The sequence below is a fragment of the Hakea prostrata genome, chromosome 7 (assembly GCF_041222555.1).
Source record: "Hakea prostrata isolate BN-2017 chromosome 7, UWA_Hpros_2, whole genome shotgun sequence".
Taxonomy (NCBI): domain Eukaryota; kingdom Viridiplantae; phylum Streptophyta; class Magnoliopsida; order Proteales; family Proteaceae; genus Hakea; species Hakea prostrata.
In genome coordinates, this window is record NC_142606.1 from 26,752,280 (window position 1) to 26,779,092 (window position 26,813).

General features: G+C 39.4%; 1 protein-coding gene across 3 annotated transcripts; it reads left to right on the forward strand.

The window, feature by feature from the left end:
- On the forward strand, positions 1-25,943 carry LOC149010832 (protein BASIC PENTACYSTEINE1-like). Of its 3 annotated transcripts, XM_089163932.1 has the most exons (3): positions 1-80; positions 534-1,369; positions 21,631-25,943. In XM_089163932.1, the coding sequence occupies exons 2-3, from the start codon at positions 605-607 to the stop codon at positions 21,679-21,681; spliced, it is 816 nt and encodes a 271-aa protein (XP_089020058.1). In that variant the 5' UTR covers positions 1-80; positions 534-604; the 3' UTR covers positions 21,682-25,943. The 3 variants fall into 3 exon arrangements, with proteins under 3 accessions (XP_089020058.1, XP_089020056.1, XP_089020057.1); XM_089163930.1 differs by lacking the exon at positions 21,631-25,943 and having other exon boundaries at positions 534-3,143; XM_089163931.1 differs by lacking the exon at positions 21,631-25,943 and having other exon boundaries at positions 7-102; positions 534-3,143.
- Positions 25,944-26,813: the final 870 nt, after the last annotated feature.

A 26,813-nucleotide genomic window follows, 5' to 3' on the forward strand; every position in this document is an offset into this window, starting at 1 on the left:
GTTGAATTAAGGCAAGATATATTCGCAGATTTTTGCCCATTTCGGCTCTCTCTCCATCAGAAAACCGGAAGAACCCTAAGGTAGCTATTTTTCAACCTGCAAGTAAGACTCATCTCTGTCTCTATGGCCTTGTCTAGAATCAGAAGATGTTGTTAGAAATCTTGATATTCTATTTTATTTCATTTTCTTATCTGAAATTGGAAATTTTTATTTTGAATTTTAATCTCAAGATGAGTTCTTGCTTGGAGATATCTAAGTTTGAAACCCTGAAAATGATTGCTTTTTGTGATGACTGGAATGCTTTTTTATTGAGGAGTCTCCGATGGCATTTAAGCTTGTGTTTTTAACATCTTAACGATTTCTTAGGTTTTGGTATGGTTCATTGTTTCGCTGATGCTTTGGTCTTTAAGTATTTTAGATGCTTTAGTTCTCCTCATTTGTTCCGATTTTAATTTGTGCGTTCTTAACATTTTATTTATATGGTGGGATTTATTTATTTTCTTCTGGTTTTGTGGCTTTCGTGAATTTTTCAGGTTCTGCTGACAAGCAATGTGGTAGATGGGTGAACTGAAATAGAACGACTAACATATTATATATAGTTATAATGGACGACAATAGCGGTTTGAACATTCTTCGGAATTGGGGTTATTATGAACCCTCCTCAATTAAAGGGCATCTTGGACTACAGCTAAAGCCAACCGTAGCAGACAGAGATACTAAATCTATTATTTCTGGGCGTGAGTCTCCTTTCATGGTTAATGTTAATGGGGCTTTCCATCACAGAGACTGTGGGGTTCCAGAAACACCAGTGTCCATGGATTTTGTGAGAGACGATGGTTGGATGAACCAGAGAGAAAAGTACTTGCATCCATTACCTGGGAACCCCAACTTTGCTCTTATATCTGAGGCGTCTGGAGCTTATCCTATTCAAATGCTACAGCCACCTGAGGCACCGAAGGATGAAAGGTTGGCTCATTCGGGAGAGGTAGCTGGTAAGAAAGAGGGATCTTTGAAGAAAGGGGAAGGAGGCCGTACCCAGAACACCCAAAAATGTCCAAAACCAAAGAAGAGTAAAAAAGTCTCCAGTGTGCCCAAGGATGAATTTAATTCTTCTACCCCAAGGCCAAGAGTGAAGACGGGGAAGAACACTGAATTAGTAATAAATGGGGTTGATATGGATATTTCAGGTATCCCAATCCCAGTTTGCTCATGCACCGGAGTTCCTCAACAATGTTACCGATGGGGATGCGGTGGGTGGCAGTCAGCCTGCTGTACAACTAATGTATCTATGTATCCCTTACCAATGAGTACAAAAAGGCGTGGTGCACGGATAGCCGGGCGGAAAATGAGCCAGGGAGCTTTTAAGAAGGTATTGGAAAAGCTTTCTTCTGAAGGTTTTAACCTTTCTAATCCCATTGATTTGAGGACTCACTGGGCAAAACATGGTACAAACAAATTTGTCACTATCAGGTAGATGTACAATGTGGATTCCATAATAGGCCTCAAATTCGGTCTGTTAGTACTGTACATATACTTGTGGCCTGATGCAGAGGCTTCTCGGATAGTTTGTAGTCAGATGAATTTTTCTCAGTCATGTTACGTGTCTTATAGATCCAGACAATCAGGTTTTCTGAATTTGTTGTTTCCTTTTTTTTCACGTCTGTGGCTTAAGAGCTATCAATTTGATTTGGGTGGTAGGATTTAGGAAATGGTGGATGAGATCTGTTTTCTTGGATTCCTATAGGACAGTTTACATAGGCATTACTATTTCCTGATGTTGTTGAAACTTGAAAGAACAAATTTTGGCTGGTAAATTTTTTCTTTTCTGTTGCTCTTGTAGGAACCTCACTAACTCAAAAGTCTTCTTGATATAATTCAAGCAACAATATTTTTCCGTTTCTGTACTTAAACTGGTAGTTGTTTCAACTAAGGCTAAGGGGCTTCTGAGGATATAATGCTATATGGTTAAATTTACTAGTAATTTCATTTAATTTATTTCAAGCATTTTCTGGGACTATGTTTCTGTTTATTTTTCTTTTTGGTTATATTTAGCTATTAATACCTTCTGCCTTCAGAGTTGGTCTTGCTTAATGTTTGCGTCGTGCTACCAAATAGTATGGAACCATTTTCACTAGCTGTTTTGTACTATAAACATGTCTTAAGTCTCACATAGGCTTTCAAGGCTCAAGAACATGCTTAGGTTGGGATGCATTTTAATTTGTTTTTAAGGTTGTCTCAGCATCTAGGTGAACCAAGGGGTTGGTGGGAGTGTGGATGTATAACAACACCAATGAAGTGACCAAGGTGGCCGAAGAGCTAGCTTAGCTGACCAAGTTAGCACTCGTTGTCAAGGTGCTTCGATGCCAAGACCACCTAATAGCCGCCTTTACAACTTGTTTATATTCACCTCTCCCTGATGAAAGTGCAATATCTGAAGAAGACTTTAGGAAGCATTTGTGTGATATACATCTGAGTCATACTTGCTCTTACATTGATTTCCCCCCCTCCCCCCCACATCCCATCTTTAGCTTGGTTAATGATGGATGTAAACTTTTAGGACTCTGACAGTGTAAACTCAGTTTGCTTTCTTCTTTTTGAATTGAATTAGTTTTGGAACTTAAGAACTTAAACTTCAAAATTTTGATTTTTGTGTGTATGGGATTTTCCTGGGTGGGGTTATTTTGTCAAAGAACTAATTATAGGAGAGATTTGCTTTTATGTGTCGTATGAAAGGCTATTGTGGTCAAGAGATCTCTTAGTGTTTGTTATAGAGACTTCTTGGCGTCTGTTTGTAGTGCTGGCTTCTTTTGTTCATCTCCTGGGTATCATTAGCTAAAAGGATGCTTCAACTCTTAAGTCCGATTCTGTTGAGCATTGGCTCTTGAATGTAATCTTCTCGGTTAGTTCTGAAAGTGGTTTAGTTTTTCAGTTCTTAAGTTGGAATTGGCATATTGTATATATATTGCTGGAGTTGTTTTTCCTGATAATTAGTTTGTGATTATGGCACCTGTCAGTCTATGAACCAGAATATCTAATAGCATTTTGCTAAGCCATAATTTTTCTGCTTGTGAGCAGATCCTTCCTAAGTTGTTCGCTTAAGTTTGAAGAGCACGTTCGATGCATATCCAGTACCAGTTTGGACTTACCCCCCCCCCCCCCCCCCAAAGTGTGATATAGGGGTTGGGGCTCTGATGTTACCCAACTCTAGGGTTAGGGTTTCTTGAAATAATGCCCTAGAGTTTAGGGTTAGCTGAGAATCTTCTAGCAACAATCAACAAAATTCTAATGGGTTGATCTCAGGTAACAAGTAATACTGATGTAAAGGTATATATGGGTTGCTAGGGAAAATTTAGGGTTTTACTAAATTCCCATGGGATGATATTGAAAGAAAAAAGATATCCTAGGAGTGATAGAAAGAGGAATGGAATAATTTGGTAAGGTTTAGGGAAGATTGTGGGGATAATTCTTGGATTAAATAATTGCTAAAGAGAGTTTTTGGGTTTTGGGGAATGGATCTTGGGTGAGTATTGAAGATCTTGAGCAATTCTTTCTTTTCTTTCTTTTTCGAGAAAATTTCTATCACTCCCTTATAATTAGATTCTATTTACTAAACTCCCCTACTCAAACCTTCGCATCTGGTTCCCTCCAAAAAACTAACTGTCAGCTCTCCTTCTCCCTTGATATTTTTAAATACCTAGGTTAACTCTCTATTTTTCAACCCATTTGGTTTTTCTCTTTTGAATTGAATCGTCTCAAAATTATTTGGTTCAAAGTTATTACTTGAACCATCGTCAAAGGCCGGGATCAACTCCCCCCCAAAAAAAAAAAAGAAAAGAAAAAGAAATTGAAATCAATCCAACCATTTACAGAACTCTTCTAATCTTCTCATTGCCTAATCTTTTGCCATTCAGGTGTCGTTTGATCTCATTATTTTCAATTCAATTTATTAATTTTTTTCTTGATATGCCTTCAAGTATTCCTCTTTTGTCACCTATGATTGCCTTGGTTGCTATTCCCCCAACCACGTCTCATCTTCCGGGTAGTGCAACTGTTTCTGCTACTTTGGCTACACCAGTAGATGCTCCAATTAGTTTCTCTCTCTCTCTCTCTCTCTCTCTCTCTCTCTTTTATTTTTATTTTTTAAATAATAATTTTTTTCTATGGTATAGATGCTGATGAAACCCCGAATCTAGGGCTAGGGGTAGTTGGTAACTTCCCTTGATTCTTGCTCAGGATTTCCAGCAATTAGGAAGGCTGAACTAGGTGGTTTAGGGCATGTTAAGGCTCTAAAACCCTGCTGTGATTGGTTATTTCAGGTCTGAAATTTCAAATAGAACCCAAATTAGGGTTTGAAAAAGGGTTTGGCTAGGGTTAGGTCAAGCTCCTTGAGGTTTCTGCAGACTCTGAACTTATTCCTAATGTTTCTGGAGCATGGGCAAGGTCTGAATTAGGCTCAGGCTTCAGAAGGGTTTGATGTTGCAGAAATTCTGAAATTTCTGTTTCTCAGTATTTGGTAATTTGGTCAAACAGGGGACTGAATGGGAAAGGGGAATATTCTGCTATGTGCAGAACAAGGGAGGGGCACGGTGTCATGCGAATGGGGGAGAAGGTGAGGGGAAAGGATGCGATGGGCAGTGGGGCTTCAACTTACTTGTGGCTGCTGTGAATTGCATGAGCACTGCTGTGAATGAGTTGAATTAATGCTGCTACTGCTGTTTGAAGGAGAAGAAGAAGACTAAATCTCAGAAACACTGTCACAGACCCAACTGCAGGTCAACCATCTAGGGATCCCATGATTTCTCTCAAGTCTATTCTCAAATCATGATCTTATTCATCAATCAAAAACTGAAAATTACATCCATCGACTAGGCTTATTTATAGCTTTTAAAACCCAAACTGACTCAACTAAGGATTCCCTGACTAATAGGGATCCAATTATCTCAAAACTTGGACTTTGAGAAACAAAGACTTACTAAATAAGGACCTAGTTAACTAATTTCAGAATAAAACAACTCTAAGAGTTAAAGTCCCTTAAGATAATGAGCCTTATCACAACAAACTGATGAACTACTTAAACTGAAACTCTTGAATATCTCAAGATTGACTACTCAAAATAAAAATATAAAATTAGATCCCTGACCCTGGAATTGAGGGGAGTAAAACTAGACCCATATTCAGCCCTAAAAGGGCAGGGAAAATGACCAAAATACCCATGCAGTATTTGGCCAGCTTTAAGAGGCTTCTTTGGGTCTGGTTTTTGGGCCCTTTTTTTTTGGGGGGGGGGGGTTCCAATCCAGGTTTGATCAGATACTCCAGCAATTTTGCCAAGGAAATTGTGCATTGCCCCCCCCCCCCCCCCCCCCACCAAAAAAAAAAAAAAAGGGAATCTGTTAAACCCATGTCAGTAGATTTATCGCCAGAGAGTAGAATTTCCTATGAGCAACCGATCAAGGTCTTATGTAGAGCATGAAATTGGTCTTGCTTTGGCTATTTTGATAGGTTCTGCTGGTGTTGCTCTGGTTATTTGAATTTTGAGTTTTCAAAATGTTTTTTTTCCCATTTTCTGTAGTTCTGTTATTAATTTATCAATAAACACAAGTCATGTCCTCTTGTTCTTCTTTGATGATTCGACGTGATGACATCTCAGAACCCATTGACTGAGAAAAAAAAGAAAAACAAAGAAGGGATGGCAGTGTTTATATGGAAGTCTAATGAAAAAGGTTTTGAAGCATTTCTTCCATGTTTGAATAATAAAATCAAATTGAGGGAGAGATCGGTTAAACAACACATTACAAACAAATTGAGGGAGCCCCCCCCCCCCCACCAAAAAAAAAAAAAAAAAAAAAAAACTACAAGGAGATTAGAAACATATCTGCAAAAAAAAAAAAAAAAGTATAACAAAATCAATTGGGCATTGTTTGTTTGACAAAATTTGGAGTGGGGTGGGAAAAAAGGGGTGGAAAAAAGTAAACTTTTTCATAGAATTCCAAAATATGGTTTGTTTGGTTCAGTACGGTGACACCTTTCTTTTTCCACGCCACCCCCTTTTAAAGTTCCACTAAATTAGTGGGACTTTGTTGGAAAGTGAGGGATATGATAAATGTGGGACCCACCTGTGCACTTTTTCCTCAAAATCATTTTCTTTCTTTTCCTACTTCCCCACCCCACTACATGTAGGTCCCACATGTTTATTTTTCCCACCCCTTTTATCTAGCAAACAAACGATGCTTTGAGGAAAATGTCATATCTTTCAGAATAGGAAAGTGGACGGTAGGGTTGGATTTTAGTCTTTAAGAACACATAGGATAGTTTGGTGGTTCAAGTAACAAGTTTGAACCATGTCATGTGGAGCGGCTCAACTTGAAACAGAGAAATCAAGTGGGTTAGAAAAATAGAGGGGTAATTGGGCATTTAAAAATATCTAGGGTGAAGGAGAGGTGAGAGTTTGGTTTGTGGGGGGGGGGGCATTAGATGCAAAAGTTTGAGTAGTAGAGTTTTAGCAAATAGAGTTTAAGTGTAAGGGAGTGATAGAAATTTGCTCCTCTTTTTTCTTTTCTGTTTTTTGATTGCCGCAAGTCAGAAATAGAGAGAGAGGGAGCCGAGAGGGGAAGAAGGGGAAGGGGGTACCACAAGGTAGAAGGGAGGTGGTGGAGGGGTCTGGGTGTGTCACAGGGGGTAGGGAGGGATATAAGGGGCTGGCATGGGTGGGGAAAGGGAATTAGGGGGCTGCTATGGGAGGGGATGGGGTTTCCTAGGTTGCACAAGAGAGGGAAGGGCTGCGATGGGTGTGGGATGGAAGGGAAGGGGGCTGGGTGGTGTGAACAAGGGTTCACCCCCTGGTCGGCACCCTGGACTGGGCCCCAAGCCCTCAATGTTTGTCTTATATTGTAATGAACCCCTGGAGGAGTGGGTGCCTCAACTCCTCCTTTAGTTGCTACGACCTTGTCAGGCTCTTCTGTCACCTTCTTTGTTGTAAACTGTTGGATTGGTGACGAGGGTTCATCATCTGATTGTGGAGCTTTGGCCTTGGAGTTGGTGGTGGTGTCCTGGTTGATATCTTAACTAGGTCCTTCATATTCAGGATCCACCAAGTGCTGTGTTTTGGTATTGGAGTCCTTTTGAGTTGCTTTGAGGGCTTGCTTCTTCCTGATCTTTGTGGGTAGGTTCAAGGACAAGAGTACAATTTCTGATCTTTGTGCCTGAGTTTACACTTGTTTACCCCCCTCGTGATGGTTAATTCGTTATCATACAACTAGGCTCTCCCTAGAATAATGTCAGACAATCCCATGGGTACTATATCACACCATATCTCCTCTGAGTAAGAATGGTGATTGATGGGAACAAGACACCTATGAATGACTTCTAATTCTTCGTTGTCTACTAGGGAGACTCTATGGGGTTGGGGATGCCTCTCACTTTTAAAATCAGCCCTCTTTACAAATTCTTTAGACATCATATTGGAGCTACTACCACTATCAACCATTACCGATGCCTTGTGTTCACTTGATTGGATTCTAGTGTAGAAGGGGCAACTCCTCCTCTAGTCTTTTTCTTCTTCTTGCTCTGCTGATAGGATATTGCAGATGACATTGAGGGAGGGACTGCGATAGAAGTCTTCGGGGCAACAAATTGAGTCATCCATGGTGCTGCCTACTGCTGGTTCATGTAGCTCTGATACCACTAATGTAACCCAAGACTTACGGTTAGATATTCAAAAGCTTCAGGAATGGCACCAACACCCAACTAGGGTTTGTGGGGGTGTTTCAGCCAGGGTGGAACAGGGTTAAGCTTGCTGGTTTTGCAGATCAGACTGTCTTCTATTGTGGTTCCTTCAATTAGAATAGGATCTAATTGATAGAACTCAATAGAATTCAGATGTCCGGAAAATTCTGAATGGAAGAAGATGAATTGCAGGTTTTTCAGAAGTTTGCAGAATTAAGGGTAGGGATGGGTTCATTAGGTTTATGCAATCCTAGAGGGACTGAAAAGGGGCTGAAAGGGGCTGGGGTTGAGGGTTTCCTAAAGGGGGTAGGATAAGGTATTGCTGGCAAGGGGGAGAGAGAGGGATAAGCTACAGGGTTAGTGTTTGGGTGGGGAATGGCTGGAGATGCAGGGGAACGGTGGGATGATTACTAACTTACTGGTTAGTGGGGATCTTGTTAGAGTTGCAGGTGGAAGCCTGAACAAGATGATGGAATCTCCAAAGTGAAAAACAAGAGCAGTCTTAACCGCAGGGTACTCAAGGGGGATCCTACGACTATATCATGTCTATTCTTCAACTCAATTCAATTCATTCATCAGAACTGAAAAATTACATGAAGGACTAGGCTATTTATAGCCTCTCAAACCAAACTAGACTCAGTTAAGTAAACTTGACCCTTAAATAACCAAAGACTTCAGCAAACTAGGAGTCGGCTAACAATTTTGACCAAGTCAAAACACGCTACTCTTAATAACTTGACAGCTCACAATAACAATCAAATACCACATTTACTCAACTACTGGGACTCCAAAATAGAAATAAAACCAGCATTAGTTTTCTAAAATAAAATTGAACTTGGTCAACTAATTATGGATTGATCCTGGGGTAGGAAAATGACCATTCTACCCCTGGGCAGATTCGGCTCTCCTTGGGTGGCCTCTTGCTCTCCGATGGGCTTGTGCCTTCTTTGGGGGCTGTCTAGGGCTGGTTACATCATTGAGTCTCTTTGTTAGAGTTAGATTCTTTCTTTCTTGATGTAAGGCTATAAGTAAGCCATTCAATCATTGTAAATTCTAGTCTGCATTGAATGAAGAATACTTGTGGGAAATAGGTCGTTGTTCTCTTGGGAGGGCCGCGGTGGATTCTTGATGTTTTAATTCAATTGCAGCAACCATTCTTCAGCATACCAGCTACCTTCTTCATCTACAGCAGCATACCAAGTAAGTACCAGTACTCCCAACCCCTTCCCCCGCCAACCTCCATTGCAGCCCTCCTTTTCCTCCCTCTCGTGCTAGAAAGGAAGTCCCACCCTCTTCAATCACAACCCAAGTTCCCTCTCCCCCAACACTGCCAGCACTTTAGAACCCCTCCCCTACCTCTGTTCTACCTTGTGGCACCCCCTTTCTCCCTCGATTCCCTCTCGGCCCTCTCTCCCTCTTTTCTGGCTTGCGGCAGCCAGAAACAGAAAGAAGAGAGTAAGGAAAGAAAGAAGAAAAAAGAAAAGAAAGAAAGATTGGAAAGTTTGCCCAAGAATTTTCAAAACCCTAACAATATCTAGACCTGTAACTGGATAGTTTAAATCTTCCTCTGAATTTGCATTATTATTCGTTTGAGGGTGTTCAAATCCAGAATGATTCTTACTGGAAAATGTCCAAACGGAATTTGGATTCTGATAGTTGCTTATCGGATCATATAATCCTGATAAAAATATATCCGGTTAAAGTATTAAACAAATTTTCCTCTAAAAAGGGCTGATCATCAGATTCGGAAACCGGTAATTGCTAATTGGAAAATTGGAAATCATAAATTTAAAAAAATGACATTTCAACAATAAATAATTGAATAATTTATTAGATGGGATCATTATTGGATATCCGATGAAGTTTTGGATTCGAATTTGGATACCTTCAGTAAATTTCCGCCACATATTATATTGGATTAGGATAGCGGTTTTACTTATTGGATTCGGATAGTGGTGTATCCAAGCTGAGTCCCAATCTGTTTACAGGTCTAAGGATATCCTTTAAGATCCGTATAACAGCCGTTGTCTTTTACAGACATTCCTAAACCCTTCCTAGACCCAACCGCTGGCTTCCTTTTCTCATCCCATCTTACCTTGAGTAATTTTGGATACCATATTACCAAGTAAACCATCCCACTTTGGGTTTTGATAAAACCCTAATTTTACCCTTTCTAAAATTATCCCAACCCATATAGGTCTTAGTTAATTGAGCTTTCCATGTCAATTTTAGATTGATTCTTTTCATCCCATATTAATCTAAAATAATTCTTACCCTGTCATAATGATCTAAGTATCCCCATGGGTGATTGTTAAAACCCTAAGATCTTTCAAATCTTTTCATAACTTTTTCCCATAGGTTATCTGCTGGTTTGGTTAAAGATTTTGGCCTAACTCTAAATTTAAGGAAATTCATCCAAGAAACACTAACCCTAAAATCGGGTTCGCATTTTTGTGGGTCTTGAACTTATCTGAGCTGCTGTTGATGGAAGAAACTGCTGGATCTTGAAGATAGTTGCTGGATCTGAAGTAAGAAAGATTTGACAATCTGCCATGGCCCTCCCAAGAAAGCCATGACTTGTTTTCCCACTAGAGTCTTGATCTTTAGTCAATCCAGTCTAATTTTACGATGAAGTTTATAGCCTTACATCGAGAAAGAAAGAGTTTGACTCAAACTAGGAAACTCAATTAGGGTTTAGGAATTAACTCAACTAGGGTTTCCTTAATAAGTGAGGGTTTGAAGCCTTGAAGGTAGGTTATGGCATGTGCGTGCTGTGCATTTGCAACCAGATTTGAATGGTTTTGTTTGGAGGGTATGGGTGTAATATGGTCTAAGGGGGATGATGATCCAATGGATCATTGGACTGAGCTGAATATCTCTTCATTAAACCCTGTATGTTCTTTTGGAAGGTAATTGCTGACTTTCAAACAGCAGTTTGTTTGAACCTGAAACTTATGGCTTATTATGGTTTTGGTGGCAAGGTGGATTGAAGGTAGGTTATGATACATGGGTGCTGTGGGTTGAATTTGGGAGAATTCCAGTTTTATATCCTTGCTGTAGTTGGATCTCTACTTGTACTTGAAACCAAGGAAGAAAGTTTGACCGAAACAGGAATTTTTGACCTTGCAAAAGGCCAAAATCTCAATTTTTTGGTCGAAATTTCAGTCGAAACTGGACACTTTTTTCTTCTTCTGGAAATTGGAACTTTAATTTCGGGCCTTATATGGACTCAAAATGATTTGGATTCTTGCATGCTACCTATTTCAAGCATAATAAACACAATGGAACTAGTATTTTGCCAAAAAAAAAGCATTGAAAATTTATCATTTCAAGTATACTAACAAATGACTGGGTCTGACAAGTGCAAATTGTATTGCATACAGACATAAAATCATCAGCATATATGAATTGTTTGGTAAAATGGTTACATATACAACAAGTCAACAAAATAAAATTACTGACTGAATCAAGTGATGGTGTCTCACATATATTAAGTTGAAGCCTATATATCATGTATGCATAAAATAAAAATACATAATTTTAGAAAATAATTATTAAAATCAGAAAAAAAAATGGTAGCAAATAATAAAAAGATGAGTTTAACAAAACATAATCATAGATCATAGTCCTAGGCTAAACATATATTAATTTCAAGACAATACAAGATCATTTAAGGCATGAACAAAACAAAAATAAAAAAGGGGAAGTTTGAAATTGTTGGGTATGGTTCATGCTTCACATTCTATTATTGCTAGAGTTTCCTTTGTAGCTGTTGTGGCTTAGGAGGCGTTTGGAGGCAAAAAATGAGCAAAAGAGATGTTTGGAGGCAAAGGAGTTGTGGAAATTAGGTGAAAATGAGATAGAAATCAACAAAAACTAAGGAAAACAAGTTGGAAATGGTCGAAATTTCAGTCGAAATCTCCGAAATTTCGGCAGTTGATATTTGACACTTCTCAGAAATTATTGGAATTTCATTTTGTTTTTGAAAAATGTAGACATTTCGGTCGAATTTTCTTCTATGCTCGAAACACTAGTAGCTCAATTTCTAGACTTTAAACGAAGCAGGTTTTTTTGGACTTTAAACACCAGAGAAAGGAAGGGTGTGGCTGAGCTTGCAATCATCATTTTTTTATAATCAAATTTGTGTTTCAATAACAGTGTCCCATCATGACCTTATATAAAAGACTAAAAAAAAAAAAAAAAAAAGAAAAAAGAAAAAAGAAAAAAGAAAAAGAAAAAGAAAAAAAGAGAACTCCATCATAAAGGAAAGGACTAATCCAATTCTTAGCCCATCAGGTTATTGAAACCAACTAGGAATTTGATAAACTCACATGCCAGTCACATGCTAAGAACAAGGAAGCTGCAGGTAGGAATGCCCACATTGGTGTTTGTTGATTGAGTTCTACTAGGAGTTCAAGCCTGTAAGGAGTTTTAGTTCGTATGTTTTTCTATTTCTTGTTACCCAAGTAAGGGTATTTATGTAATAATGTTCTTTTCACTTCATTATAATGAAGGGCTTGGGATCACACTGATCAACCATTCTACCAATATTGTGTTTCTCAACATGGCATCAGAGCTTGAGTTCGATTTGGAAGAGAAGAAAAAGAAAAAGGAAGCGAAAATCTCACTGAAAGACCTACCTCCATCATCGCTGCAACTGCTCCATCTCCCAGACCTACAATTGTTCCAGAAGGCATTGCCGAACCCTTGCAACTGCTCCAGAAGGCATTGCCCAGACCTGCAACTGTTCCAGTAATCATTGCCGATACCTTGAGGACTACCCAAACTGTCCCACACCTATTGCAGAAACCTTTGCCCAACCTTGCTATCGTCGTTGACTAAAGAGGGAAAAAAGAAGAAGAGGAAAAAGGACTAGGGCCATCGACCCTACTCTCAATCTTCCACCTTTTCTCTTTCACCTCCAACCTTGCTTACGCCATCGACCTAAGAAAAAAAAAAGGAAGAGGAAAAAAGACTAGGGCATCGAACCTACTTCCACCTTCTTCTCTCTTTCACTCTTCTCCTCTTCTTGAGCTCCATCACCTTTCGAGAGCTGCATCGACCGCCATTGCCTTTCTCCACCACTTTACTTAATCCCAAGGATGATGCACCATTGAACCATATAGTCTATATATGAAGGTTTCAGTTTTTATCTTATAGACCCCTCTTTTAACATGTAATAACCCATCAACCCATCAACTTCTGTTATTTGCATTTTACCCAAAAAAGGGGGAGAAAAAAAGAGAGGGTTATTTCTTAGCCTATGAACCCTTTTGTTTGGGTGGTCCGGCTCTTCCATTCTGTGACGTTTCAGTTGTTTTGAAAGGGTGGCGACTGAAGAACTGCAAACAATTTTTTTGACATGGCAACCACTAATAGTACTGCTCTCACTGGTTTCTAACATTACCCCACTTTTGCCCATCTTTTAGTAAGATTTGATGGAACCAATTATTTGATTTGGTCTTGATCTGCATACCTGACTATTGCCGGAAGAGGACTTGTAAGACACATTATAGGCACCCCTACCAAACCTACCACCATATGTGTTTCTCAGGATAAATGGATCTCGAATGACTCTCCCTTATCATGTCATTCCTTTTGAATTCCATTCATACAAGTATTGTCTGTGGATACATATTACTGGATACTACAACCTATATCTGGAAGGCTACTACAGAAACATATGGAGAGTTAGGGAATGATGCACAGGTTTATGAGCTACGAAAGAAACTTCATGAGACTACCCAAAAAGAACTGATTGTGGCCCAATATTATGTTGAGTTACAATATCTTTGATAGGATTTGGATCATTATAGAGATTATCAACCCACTAATCCGAATGATGTGGCTACTTATAAGAAGCACATTGATAAGATTCAGGTATATGATATTTTGGTTGGTTTAAATGTGGAGTATGAATTAGATCAGGTTTCAAATATTGAGTCGTTATCCCTTTCCTACACTTGTACAGTCTTATGCCCTTGTTTAGTGTGAGAAAGCCCGTCGATTAGCTATGCTTCATGCTCCTAGTGTGGAGAAATCTACCCTATAGTCTGTTAGCACCAAATTTGATTCAACTAAGGAGATTGTCAAGTGTGAGCACTGTCACAAACCATATCATACCAAGAGGTCAACTATTAGAGGCTTCATGGGAAGCCTGTTGATTTGAGCAGATAAGGGCACAATGAAGGGGAATATCGAAGGTTAATCTTTCTGAGCCTGTTCCCCCTAACATCCTCTATAGACATTGGTTTTTCATAGGAGGAGTTAGCTACTCTACAACGTATTTTGTAGTCTTCTACTACTGCTTCCTCCACTACCCATACAAATTCTTACCTTGCTACTTCAGGTAAAACTTTTATAGGCTTCCATATTTTTTCAGTTTCTACTCCTTAGATCATTAATACAGGAGCCACAGATCATATGACATGATCATCTTCTTTTTTCTTACATTATTCTCCGACTTCTGGGAAAGGTAAAATTTGAATTGTTGATGGCTCTTATTTTTTCATTGTTGGAAACGGGACCATTTAACATTCTCCATCACTTTCTTTATCTAAAGTTTTACATGTTCCTTCTTTGTCTGTTAACTTGCTATTTATTAGTAGTCTTACACATAAGTAGAATTGTAAGGTGGACATTTTTTCCTTCTTACTGTGTCTTCTAGGATCTGGTAATGGGAAAGAAATTGGATGTGGTAAACTAGACAATGGACTTTATCTGCTGGAGCTGATTGGAGGATCTACTTCGCCTCTGGTTGTATCATCTCATTAGATCCATTCGGTAATGTCAGATTTTCCTAGTGACATTGTAGGCTAGGTCACCCTCCTCTAGGAACTCTTAATAAAGTATTTCTTGATTTAGTTTTCTCTTGTAATAAGGATGAATTTTTTTTTTTTTTGTGTAACCTACATTTTTGTAAAGCAGACTAGTTCTTCTTATTTACCTTCTCTTCATAATAGAAAATCTACTCCTTTTGTGCTAATTCATACTGATGTATGGGGCCCCGGCGGCGTGTCTTGTTATTGGCCATAAATACTTTATTACTTTTATTGATTGTCACTCGTCCTACATAGATTTATCTTTTAAAGCAAAAAAAATGAGGTTCTCCGTTGTTTTTGTGATTTTCATAATATGCTTAAAACTAAGTTCAATGCCATTGTGAAGATCCTTTGCAGTGATAATGGCACAGAGTATGTTGATGGTGAATTTTAGAGATATCTCTTTAACTCTGACATAATACATCAGACTAGTTGTGTAGAGTAATACACTATACTAGTTTTGTCGATACGGATGCCTAAAATGGGGTTGCCTAAAGGAAGAACCAACATCTATTAGAGATAACTTGTTCTATTATGATTGCTATGAATGTCCCTGACAAATATTGGAGTGATGTGATACTCACTGCCTCTTACCTTATGAATAGGATGTTCAGTAGGATACTTGGTTTTAAGTGTCCTAATGAGATTCTCCAAAGAGACTTTTCCTTTGTTATTCCCCCAAAGGTTTTTGGTTGTGTGTTATGTCAGAATCATAGCCCACTAGAGTAAGCTGGCTCCCCGCGGCCTACGCTGTATATTTCTGGGGTATGCTGCTACTCAGAAGGGGTACAAATGTTATCATCCTTCTTTGAGGAAAGCCATTGTCTATGGATGTCCTTTTTTATGAGTCTTATCCTTACTACACACACCTCTCAAGGGGGAGAGTCCTAGAGGAGAGGTGTTCTTTCCAACTTTAGATCTTCCTGCCACTCAAAGACTCCTACACACCACCACAATATAACTTAGGAGCTCAAGAAGAGTTTGACCGGGGGGAGACTTTGGCCAGTATACCAGAGGACTCTAGTTCTCTCCCATCATTTTCTGACCATTTTCTGAACCATTTGAAGAACTTGGTCAGGAGGAGACCACTTTTGTGAGGCACACCATTGAGGTCTTTCAAAATTATATTGACCAAAATAAGATGCAGACTTATCAAAGAAAGAATTACAATCGGCCAAAGCAGATGAATGAAGGTGACACGTTACCACTTCAGTCACTTGCTTTAGAATCAGATTCTGTTGTTCTTCCTGAGGTACCTTCTTCTGATCTTCCTATTGCTGTTAGAAAAAGAGTTAGATCTTGTACTCAACATTCTATGGCTAAATATGTTTCTTATGATTCTTCATCTTACTTTTACTCTACTTTTATATCCTCTCTATCTTGTGTTTTTGTTCCTAAAAGTTGCCAGGAAACCTTTGCTAATAAGAGATGGAAGGCAGCTATAGTAGAGGAAATGCAGAAAATGAAGAAAAATGATACTTAGGAGCTGGTTACACTTCCTCCAAGAAAAAAATCCGTGGGCTGTAAATGGTGGTTTGTGGTTAAACAAAATATGGATGGATCAGTCAACAGGTTGAAGGCTAGACTAGTTGTAAAGGGGTTGCCCAGTCCTATGTGATTGATAATCAAGAGACTTTTGCCCTAGTTGCAAAATTGAACACTGTTAGAGTTTTGTTATCTGTGGCTATGAACAAAGACTTGAACCTGCACCAACTAGATGTAAAGAATGCCTTCTTACATGGAGAGTTGGAAGAGGAAGTCTATATAGAGATCCCACATGGTTTCTCTGATGACAAGATTGCTGGGAAAGTTTGTTGGTTGAGAAGAGATCAATTTATGGGTTGAAACAACCTCCTAGATGCTGGTTTGGACGCCTCCAGGAGGTAGTAATCTCTATTGGCTACAAACGGAGCAATGTTGATCATACATAGTTTGTTAAGAAGTCAGGTGCCAATATCACACATCTTATTATTTATGTGGACGATATTGTCATCACAGGAAATGATGGTGATGAAACACAATGGTTGCAGGACTCTCTTAGCAAAGAGTTTGAGATTAAGGACCTAGGGAAGTTACCATATTTCCTAGTTTCCTAGTAATTGAGGTGGCTCGAATCAAAGAAGGGATATACCTATCCCAGAGGAAATATGTTGTAGATTTATTATCAAAAGTGGGAATGTGATACCCCTATTGAGGCTGGAGCTAAACTTAAGGAGAAAGAGGGAAAACCAGTGGATAAAGGAAGGTATCAAAGGTTGGTAGGAAAGCTTATTTACTTGCATAGAACAAAATTCCATCGAAACTTGCGAAATTTTCCATTTTGGGAACTTCGAAAAACTAGGGGACCGAAAAAAATCCCAAGTTTCGATCGAAACTGTCGAAATCTTATCGAAACCTGTCGAAACCTTGAAACCTGTCAAAACTTGGTTCAACCCAGCTAGACTAGCTGGTTCATGAGAAAAAAAATCCCCAATTTTGTGGGAAACATCGGAAATTTTATGGAAACTTGGAAAATTTATGGAAACCTGGGAAATTTCGTGGAAACCTAGGACTTTTTCCTGCATGTTTTGTAGCTTTCCCATAATTTTAGATTTTTTTGTTCCTTTCATGTTTCCCCAAATACCCCTTCCATCAGGACTTCCCATCCAAATTGTGTATTCCCTCATATTGGTTATCTTAGGCATGTTGATGACCAGACTTATAAAGGTATAGTTGTCGATTACCTTGATGACCATAGGCATAAAATATCATGGGATGTCTATGTTCATTGGTTAGAGGAGGGGATGTTATAGGCATAATACTACTCGACTTATATGATGGATTCACCGAGGCACTCCTCTTGACATTGAGTTGTACTTTCCTTTTATTGTCAGTTACTTTTATTTGATGTTTTGAAGTTAGAAATTATATATTGAATGTTATGTACTTAAGTAGTTAAGTTTATAGTATACTTCTCAGACAACTCTACATTGATTTTATGTACATTAAATGACATATCTACATTGATTTTTTTAGCAAAATATAGCCAATGTGTTCTTTATACTCTAATTAGCTTAAATGCCGAGTCTCACCCTAAAATACTCCCTAAAACCCTGTCGAAACTTCATGTCGAAACTTGCACAAAAAAGTCCTAAGTTCCCTCGAAATTTCCCAGTTTCCCACCTAGGTTTCCCATTTTCAGCTAGTTGAAACTTGAGTTTCTATCGAATTTTTTTCTATGTTTACTTGTCCCATACTATGCTAGTCATTGCTTATGCCATGCGTGATCCATATTCAACTCATATGAAGGTTGTAATCAGAATATTGCAGTATTTGAAGGGAACTCCTGAAAAATGAATACTTTTGTCACCCTGATCGTGTCGCTAACCAATCAAAAATAAAATCCTATACTAATCTAGCAAGCAAAAAGTACGGGGTCGAACTATGGGGAACTAAATAAGTTACTAAGATTGAAATCAACAAAACTAAATTTAAATTAAATATATTAATTAATGCAAAAACTTTAACTATGAATACATGGAGATCTTTGGGATTTCGAATCCCTAATGCTTTTCACCAGCCGATATAACTCTATACTTCAAAGCAAATTAAGGATGGTATTCCTAGATATGCCCTATCTTTGCAAGAATATCGTCCTTTGCCGAAGCTTGGCACGCTTAGTTCGCTGAGCTATAGAACGTCTTTGGCAAGACTCAAACTCAATCGACTAGGAGATATAAAACAATCAAATTAATGAAATAAGCATGGTTCATCTACATCCCAACGAAAAGGAACTAGCTACTCATTATCACAAAGTTCATAAGACAAATAAAGATGAAACATAGAGAGAGAGAGATGAGAGCCCAGATCTGCGTTCGCCGTCTTCTTCTCTTCTCTGTGGCTGGCTTCTCTTTTATGTATCCTGCACACAATGAATCCCCTCTCTTTACCCGTCAATTAGACCTTTATTCGTTTGAATTTTGGAAAAACTCAAAACTAGAAAGTTGTAGATATTTTCGATATCGTTCCATAGCATCTTGAATCACAGCAATCCGAGCTCATACGAGAGAGATAAGCCCAAAATACTGAAGGTGGGTCTGTTTACCCGATTTTCAGATTTATTACCAATTTTGTTCCTTAGACCTCCGCCTATTTCCAATTTGGCTAAGATCTCACTTTTCATGATTTCTTGGGCAGCAAGATTGAATGCCATGATTTAAAATCCACCAATATCTAATATATTTGCCAACTTTGTTGCACATTATTTCTAATAACCAAAATCCCTTTATTCCTGAAAAATACACAAAATACTCAATTAGCTCTCTTTTAATTAAATAAGTATGGGGAATTAAATCAAATAAATAATGATAAATGCATGCTTGTCACACCCATTGATAGTTTAAAGGTAGAAGCTTACACTGATGTTGACTGGGCTGGGTCTCCTGACAGGAAGTCAATTTTAGGTTACTCTACCTTTGTTGGGGGTAATCTGGTCACTTTGAGGAGTATGGAATAGAATGTAGTAGCTTTATTCAGTACAAAAGCTGAATATAGAGCTATGGTTTGTGGAGTTTGTGAACTACTATGGTTGAAAGGCCGGCTAGAAAATATTGGAATTCAAGTTCCAAATCCCATGATGTTGTAATGTGACAACAAGGCTGCCATTAATATTGCTAATAATCTTGTGCAACATAATCGAACTAAGCACATTGAAATTGATAGATTTTTTGTCGAAGGAAAGTGGAACAAGGGGTAATCTATATGCCTTTTGTGAGACCTGAAAATCAAGTGACATATATTTTCATTAAGGGTTTGAAGGAAGGAGATTTCCTTCCTATTCTAACCAAGTTGGGCATGAATAACATCTATGCGTCAACTCGAGGGGGAGTGTTGGTTGAGTTCTATTAGGAGTTTTAGTTTGTATGTTTTTCTATTTCTTGTCACCAACGTAAGGGTATTTATGTAATAATGTTATTTCCACTTCATTATAAATAAAGGGCTCATGCTGGTCATAAAAGCCGTTCTACCAACATTGTGTTTCTCAACAATGTAGAGAAACAAAGAAGGCCATTTCAGAGAATCTAGGTTTATAAACCATCTATCTCTATGAGATATATGAAGACGAGAGGCTCCATAGGGAAAGGACTCATCATAACACAACTCCACTCAGCTTTGTGGAGCACATGAAAGCTATTTCTTAACTGAGGTAATGATTAGACCGACAAGGAAATACCTGCAAATTCAAACTTGAACTTAAAGGGTGCAATGGCTCTCTGGGCCCACAAGTATTTTATGATTGGAGAGCTGCCATAGATACTACTGTAATTGGTCTGATTTATTTTAAAGATAGAAAACTCAGACTGCTTGAACCAAACTGGTAGGTGCTCAAGGGATTTGTTGAGGATTGTTGTGGATGACCTATATTATGAGGGTCTTCTCCCCACAACATGGATTGAGATGAGAAAATAGTTGACCGACTAATGTCTCAGCCTTGGTAAGGAACTTCCAATGTGTTCATCATAAGGTTGTTATCCTTTCAACCCTGGTTGGAGATTCAGCCAGTGCAAGCCATTGCAGCCTCTCAAACAGTTCAAAACAAGGCTTCCCCATCGAGGCCACTGGCACCCAGCCATCCCTCCATTCTCCTTCTTTTTCGCCTTTAGTTTCTAATAATTGACTCTCTACCCCATATGATCCCATTTGATCTCTTTTTTTCTTGGTAATCAAAAAACCTTACATCTCCATCAGAGATCACTACAGCCACTTATTCCCTCCACTCTCAATAACCTTCGATCCAAATTGCACCCTATTCTTCCCATTCAAAATCCTAGTTATTGATTTTCTTGATTCAAAACCATAAATTCAAGAACTTCAAGATATTAAACTTTAAGCATCGAATTAGGCAAACTTGGGGAGCATCTCCTAGATACTCCTCCTGCTTAGGCTTAGTCCAAGTTTCATCCTAAACAGAGAATCTTACAGCCCAAAAGCCATCTCAAGAATTTACCTGTCAGTCCATTTTTACCTGTTTGAGACCCCTTGAATCCTTAACCTATTTGTTATAGAAAATAAACCTAACTACCCTGTATGAGAATAAAGGGAATTTCTGTTAAGCTTTCACACCCATTACTTTAGCAAGCAATCCCATTATAGCCACATGCCCGCATCTCAAAGACGGCCACAAGCCCCAACTAAAACTACCCTAGCCTTTCCTAACCTACAACTGCATCTTGCCTAGATCTCGGTTGCTGGTCCTTATTCAATTGTGGCTACATCATGATGAGGGCATTATGATATTTGTCCTATACAAAATCTTACTGCCACACATACTTCTAACTGAACCAGGAGACAAACTCTGACTTTAGGTGGGGGACTTACCTATTTAATGAAGCCTTTCCTAAAACAACTTAATGGTAACATAAACCATTGGCCTGTTTTATATGATACACTTGAATAGAAGTGATGCAGGGGAATCCTAGAAACTAGGGGACCCACAAGGGCTTGTTACCAGTCTTTAAGGTTAGGCAACTACTATAGGAAGTTAGTAAATAAGAGAAAGAACCAGCAGGTTATTATTTCCTTTGTTATCTTACATTAAATGCCCTTGTACGGAGAAGTGATTTAATCCAGATGGTAGGAACTAGAAGAGTTAGGGGTAGACCTAAGATAACCTTAAGAGAAGTGGTGAGAAAGGATATGCATAGCTTAGGCCTTGTATCTAGCATGGTCTCAAACAAAAGTATAGAACTGATTGGAAAGCAAGAATCCATGTAGCCGACCCCATTTAATTGGGCCAAGGCTTATTGTTGTTGTTATCTTACATTAGTTATTCCCTATCTAAGTATTTCTTTTTCTGCAGTAGGTATACTTGCATTAACTGCAGGGTTTTTTACGTTATTATATGCTGTATTTTTATGTTCGAAGTAGGATCTTGAATAGGACTGACAACAATTTTTTTTATGGATTCTTGAAAATCTTGCACTCGAATTAGGTTTCGAATGCCATGTTGTCCCTATTTGATTGTTGTTTAGTCATGTTTATTAGTTTAGGGCTGAAATTGATCTTTGCTTTGCTATTATATGATTGTTTAAGTTTGCATGTTCATCAGATCAGCCCACGAAAAAAGAAGAAGCTGGCTATGGCTAATGCTCCTTGTTGAACTATTGGGCTTTGACAATTTGGTAGCCGTAGAGCTCATGGTCAACCCACATGGGTGCTGCTATGGGCTAATCCCTACACCAGCATCGCTAGTAGACTTGAAACTATTGCTTAAGATTGATGTCCTCGTCAACTCTCCCCGACTTGGAAGAATTCACCTCTGGTGAATAAGGCTTTGGTGTGCTCAACCATGTCTGGGTCAAGTGGCCGTAGCTCCTCCATGGTGATCCAAATAATGTTTGTCTTTGGGTGATCGCATCACTTGACTAAAACTCTTTGTAACTTCCCTCTTGTGTAGTTGTAACTCTCTCATCAAGGATCTTATCAATTGCTTAAACTCTTTTGTGAGGCTTCGGCATCACGCACTAATGTGGTGGGGGAGTCAAGGGGTTTGAGCAACATGGTTGTCGAGAATGAAGGAAGGCTATCAAGGTCATTTGGGTAGAAAGATGTTGTAGTAGGAGTGCCTCCACATTGAAAATTTTACTGATTCCCATTTTAGCTGGCAGATCAAGGACATCAAAATTAGCTCTTATTCTCTTCAGAACCTTGAATGGGCCTGCACTACAAGCATGTAGTTTGATCGCTTTCCCTTTAGTAAGGTGCTGTAGTCTGATCCTAACCATCCCATGTCTCCTTGGAACTCCTGCAGTCGTTGATGCACATCAGCTTTGGACTTATATTGATCATTACTTAGTGGTACCCGCTATCTTACACTTGTATATAAATCAAATTTGTGCTATGCAAAAGACTTGGCTGATGGGGAAGTCTTTGAGTTGGACAAAACAAGAATAAGGTCTATGGGAGCTGTGGGCTGGTAGCCTTAAGAAACCTTAAAAGTTGATAGACTAGATGATGTTAACACAAGGACCCCTAGTCAAAAGCTCAAGTGGGCCCCCCAGGATGTCTCCAAGAAGCCACCCTAAGTTGGCCGAACTTCTCTAAAGGGACATTTTGGCATTTTAGCCCTTAATTTATTCCTGAAATTAATTTTAGGATTGTCCAGAATATTTGTTGAGTCAGGTTTGGTTTTGCTTAAGAGTCCAATTTAATTTAAAGTTGGTTGCTTTAGTTTTAAGTTATCTAATTAGCATGTGCTTAAAAAGATAAAAGAGTGTTATAGAGATTCCAATCTAAGGGTTGTAATCTTGTAGTAATTTGATTCCTCTTTTAAATGTTTGCATAGGAGTCAAGTTGAATATATACTATCAGTAAGGAGAACCCAGTTTAAGTCGGAGTCTTTCTTTTAGGCTATAAATAGCCTCTTCATGTACTGTTATTTTCAGCTTGGATGAATTAATGAATTGATTGTTTGAGGATCTGGGTCTCCTGTGTGGGTAGGTCTTGTTTTAGTGAAATTGTTCTAGTTCTTCATCTTCTTCAGCATTCCAGCAGTTTCAAGTCTTCATCAACAGCCCTTAAGCCATCACTAGCCTTCAAGTGAGTAAGAGAAGCACCCCACCCCATTTCTAGCCCTCCCTCTCTTGCCCGCAGCGTCTCCCACCCCTCCCCTTTCTTGCACACCACAGAAACACTAACCCCCCTTTCTGCTGTGCCTTCACAGCACATTCCGCAACCCCCATGACTATCATAAGGCCTTCCCCTATCCCCCACGATTCCCCAGCCCCATCCCGCATCTCCCCTGACCCCCGCAAGCTCCCCTCCCCCTTCTGCTCACTTGCAGCCTCCATAGAAGACCTCCACTTGCAGAACCTACACCCCAGCCCCATTAAGCCCTCTTTCCCATCCCTTTTGGTCACCCTTAGTACGAGGTTGCAGTCCTGACATTAGTTCCCCCAAAACAGCCCAATTTTCTGGATTTACAAATTCCTGCACTTCATCTTCTTCAAGTAAATTTGTATAATTTTGAGAAATTTCAGAGAAACCCTAAACACCTATGCCTCAGCCCCTCCTCCTCTGAAACAGCTTCTGAATTGCAGATCAGTAGTATTCTCAAGTCTGAACTGCTGGACAGCAAGCCTAGCCCATCTCCCTACCTAACTGAAACCCTAGTTTGCCCTAGAATTTTGAAATCCAATCGAATTCACATCTGACATTCATAATCAGCAGGCTCAGGTTGCTGTTAGAAACCCTAAAAACCTTCTATATTTGCTGGAATTTCCTAGGTAAACCCTAGGTTTGAGGAAATTACTAGAATACCCCTAACTCTAGACTTGGTTTACATCACTAGTGGTTCGTGTGTTGGAACTGTTATAGGCATACTTGGCTTGGGTGAGGGCACGGTCCCAATTGGTAAGGTACTTTCCTAAAAGGCAATGTAACAGATTCCTACGCTCCTATTTATAACCTTAGTCTGTTCGTCTGTTTTGGGGTGTAATGCAGAAGAGAAACGGAGTTTGGTACACCCATAATCCTCCATAGAGTCTGCCAAAAGTGACTGGTAAACTTAGCATCTCTATTGGATACTATGGTCCGAGGTAATCCATGGACTTGACAACCTTATGAAATAAGAGCTTAGTAAAGATTGACTTATTGTAGGTCTTGGAACAAGGAATCAAGTGGGCCATCTTTGAGAAGCAATCTACTAACACAAATACAAAGTTATGTCCTCTTAAAGTCCTATGAATGCCAAGCTCAAATCCCATACTAAGTCTTGCCATGAGGCATGTGGCATATGCAAGGCAGTGTACAAAGGTGTATCCTTGCAGAAATTCAACCCACTTGGCATGCCTCTAATTTAGCTTTTTTGGGCACACATGTATTTCAAGGCTTGGTGATTCTGAGAATAACATGGATTTTTACGCTAAGAGATAATGGTGCCAATAGCGCAAGGCCTAGATAACTGTGTAGAATTCTTTGTCATATATGGAATAGCATTGCCTAGCTTTTTTAAGCTTCTCACTAAAGTAAGCTATAGCTTTTTTAAGCTTCTCACTAAAGTAAGCTATAGGATGTCCTTCTTGACTTTGGACACCACCTATTCTAATGCTAGACGCATCACAATTGACTTTTACGACCTTGGAGAAATCTGGAAGGTGTAGGGTTGGAGCCTCCGTCACCAACCTTTTTATATCTTTAAAGGCTTTTCCAGTATCTTTCCACTGAAACTCCTTTTTCATGCAATCCATGGTAGGAGACATAATAGTATTAAACTGGTAGATGAACTTCCTCTGGAAGGTGGTTAAACCATGGAAGCTTTGCACCTCATGGATGTTAGTTGTTTCGGGGCCAGTAAAAAATGGCTCTAACTTTCTCAAGATCAAGAGATACTCCTTGTGCCGACACAAATATATTCTAAGAAAATGACATGATTACTCATGAATTGTATTTCTTGAGATTGACATTAAACTTTTCTCGTTGAAGCACAAGAAAAATTTGATGCAAGTAATCTAAGTGGGACGAAGGGTTTATACTGTAGATGAGGATGTCATCAAAGTAAACCACCAAAAACCTGCCATTGAATGGTTGTAGCGCTTGATTCATTACCTCACAAAAGTGCCAGGTGTGTTGGTTAAGCCAAAAGGCACAACTAACCATTCACAGAGGCCATCCTTCGTTTTGAAGGCCGTTCCCATTGATTTAATAAGTCTAAGCCTAATCTGGTGTTACCTACTATTGAGATCAATTTTAGAAAAGATCAATGAACCAGCCACCATATCTATCATGTCTTCTAGCTTAGGTATGGAAAACCTATATTTAATGGTGATCTTCTTGATGGCTCGGCTGTCTACACGCATAAGCCAAGTGTCCTCCTTGAGTGGGAAGAGTAGGGTAGGCACTGCACAAGGGCTAAGACTCTTCCTAATAAATCCTTTTGATGCTACATCTACTTGTCACTTCAACTTTAGCATGGTAAGTTTGGCAATGAGTGTGGGACTAAGTCAGTCGCATGCTGGACATCACACATAGGCAGTAACTCGTCAGGTGGTCCCTCGGGAAACAATTGCCTAGATTCGTTTAACAAGGGCTGCACCTCTCTAGGGACCTCAGCAAGTTTATCAGATGTGTTTAGATTACTCTAGGAGGCAGCTAGAGCATAAACAAGTTGATGTAAAACCCAATTTTAGGGTTAGGGTTTCGTTGGTGATTCCCTAAAATTAAGGGTTTCCCCAGGATAATCTTCTTTGAACCAGAAAAGTAATCAGATTCTAGGTGGGATAAATAATATTGTTAAATCAAGCTGGGGATCTAAATGTGGAGGGTTTAGGTTAGATATGGGTTTAACAAAAACTTAGATGGGATGGAGTAGGAATATGTTTTAAGGCTTAACAAATTCTTTATGAGCTGTGCTTGTGTGTTATTCGTAAGGTTGGTAGAAAAGAAGGATGAAATAAATTTCATTTCCTTTTTTTTTTGGGGGTGGGGTGGGGGGGGGGGGGGGGGGGGTTGTTCAATATGGGCTGGATCTTGGAGAAGGGTCCTTTCTATTTCTTCGTTGCCGCCTTCTTCTTTTCTTTTCTTTTCTTCTTACTTTCCTTTTGTTTTCTGTCTTCTGTTTCTGGTTTGCTGCAAGGAAGAAGAGAAAGAGACAGAGAGCGTTTATTTTTTTTTGGGGGGGGGGGGGGGTGTGGTTTGTAGGGTAGGGAAGGGGTTAGGGTGTCATGGGGGCTTGGGGACCTGCTGCCAAAGTGCGGCAGCAAGGGGGAGGGGAATTATGACTGCGCAGAACAGGCGAGGGCAGGGGGGAGCTTGCAGGTGTTAGGAGACGTGAGGGAGGGGCTGGGGGATGCTGCGATTGAAGGGGAATGGGTGGGGGAGGCCAGCGATGGGAGGGGAGAGAGGGGGGAAGGGGCTGGGGTTGTTTGCTTGCTTGGGAAACTTCTTGCAAACTTGCTGGAATTTTTGGAAGAAGACAGAGTTACTGGAAGAAGAGTGCTAGGCAGAGAGTGTTGCTGATCTGGCCCCCTCAACAGGAACCATCCTCAACTCAAATACTTTTGTTCAAAGAATCAAACTTAACTTTTACAAAGAAAGAATAGGCTACTTATAGCCTAATAAAAGACTCTAAAGCTAAGTGGATTTCCTTACAACGTGTGGTGCACGTTGTGACCGGATATCTAAGGTAAGTCCAGTAATGAATCTTGAAAGCATCTACTTAGCATCCTCTCGAGTAAGGCTTCTAATCTTGAGTTCGTTGAATTTGGCCATGTTCTCAGGCACAACTAGCTTCCT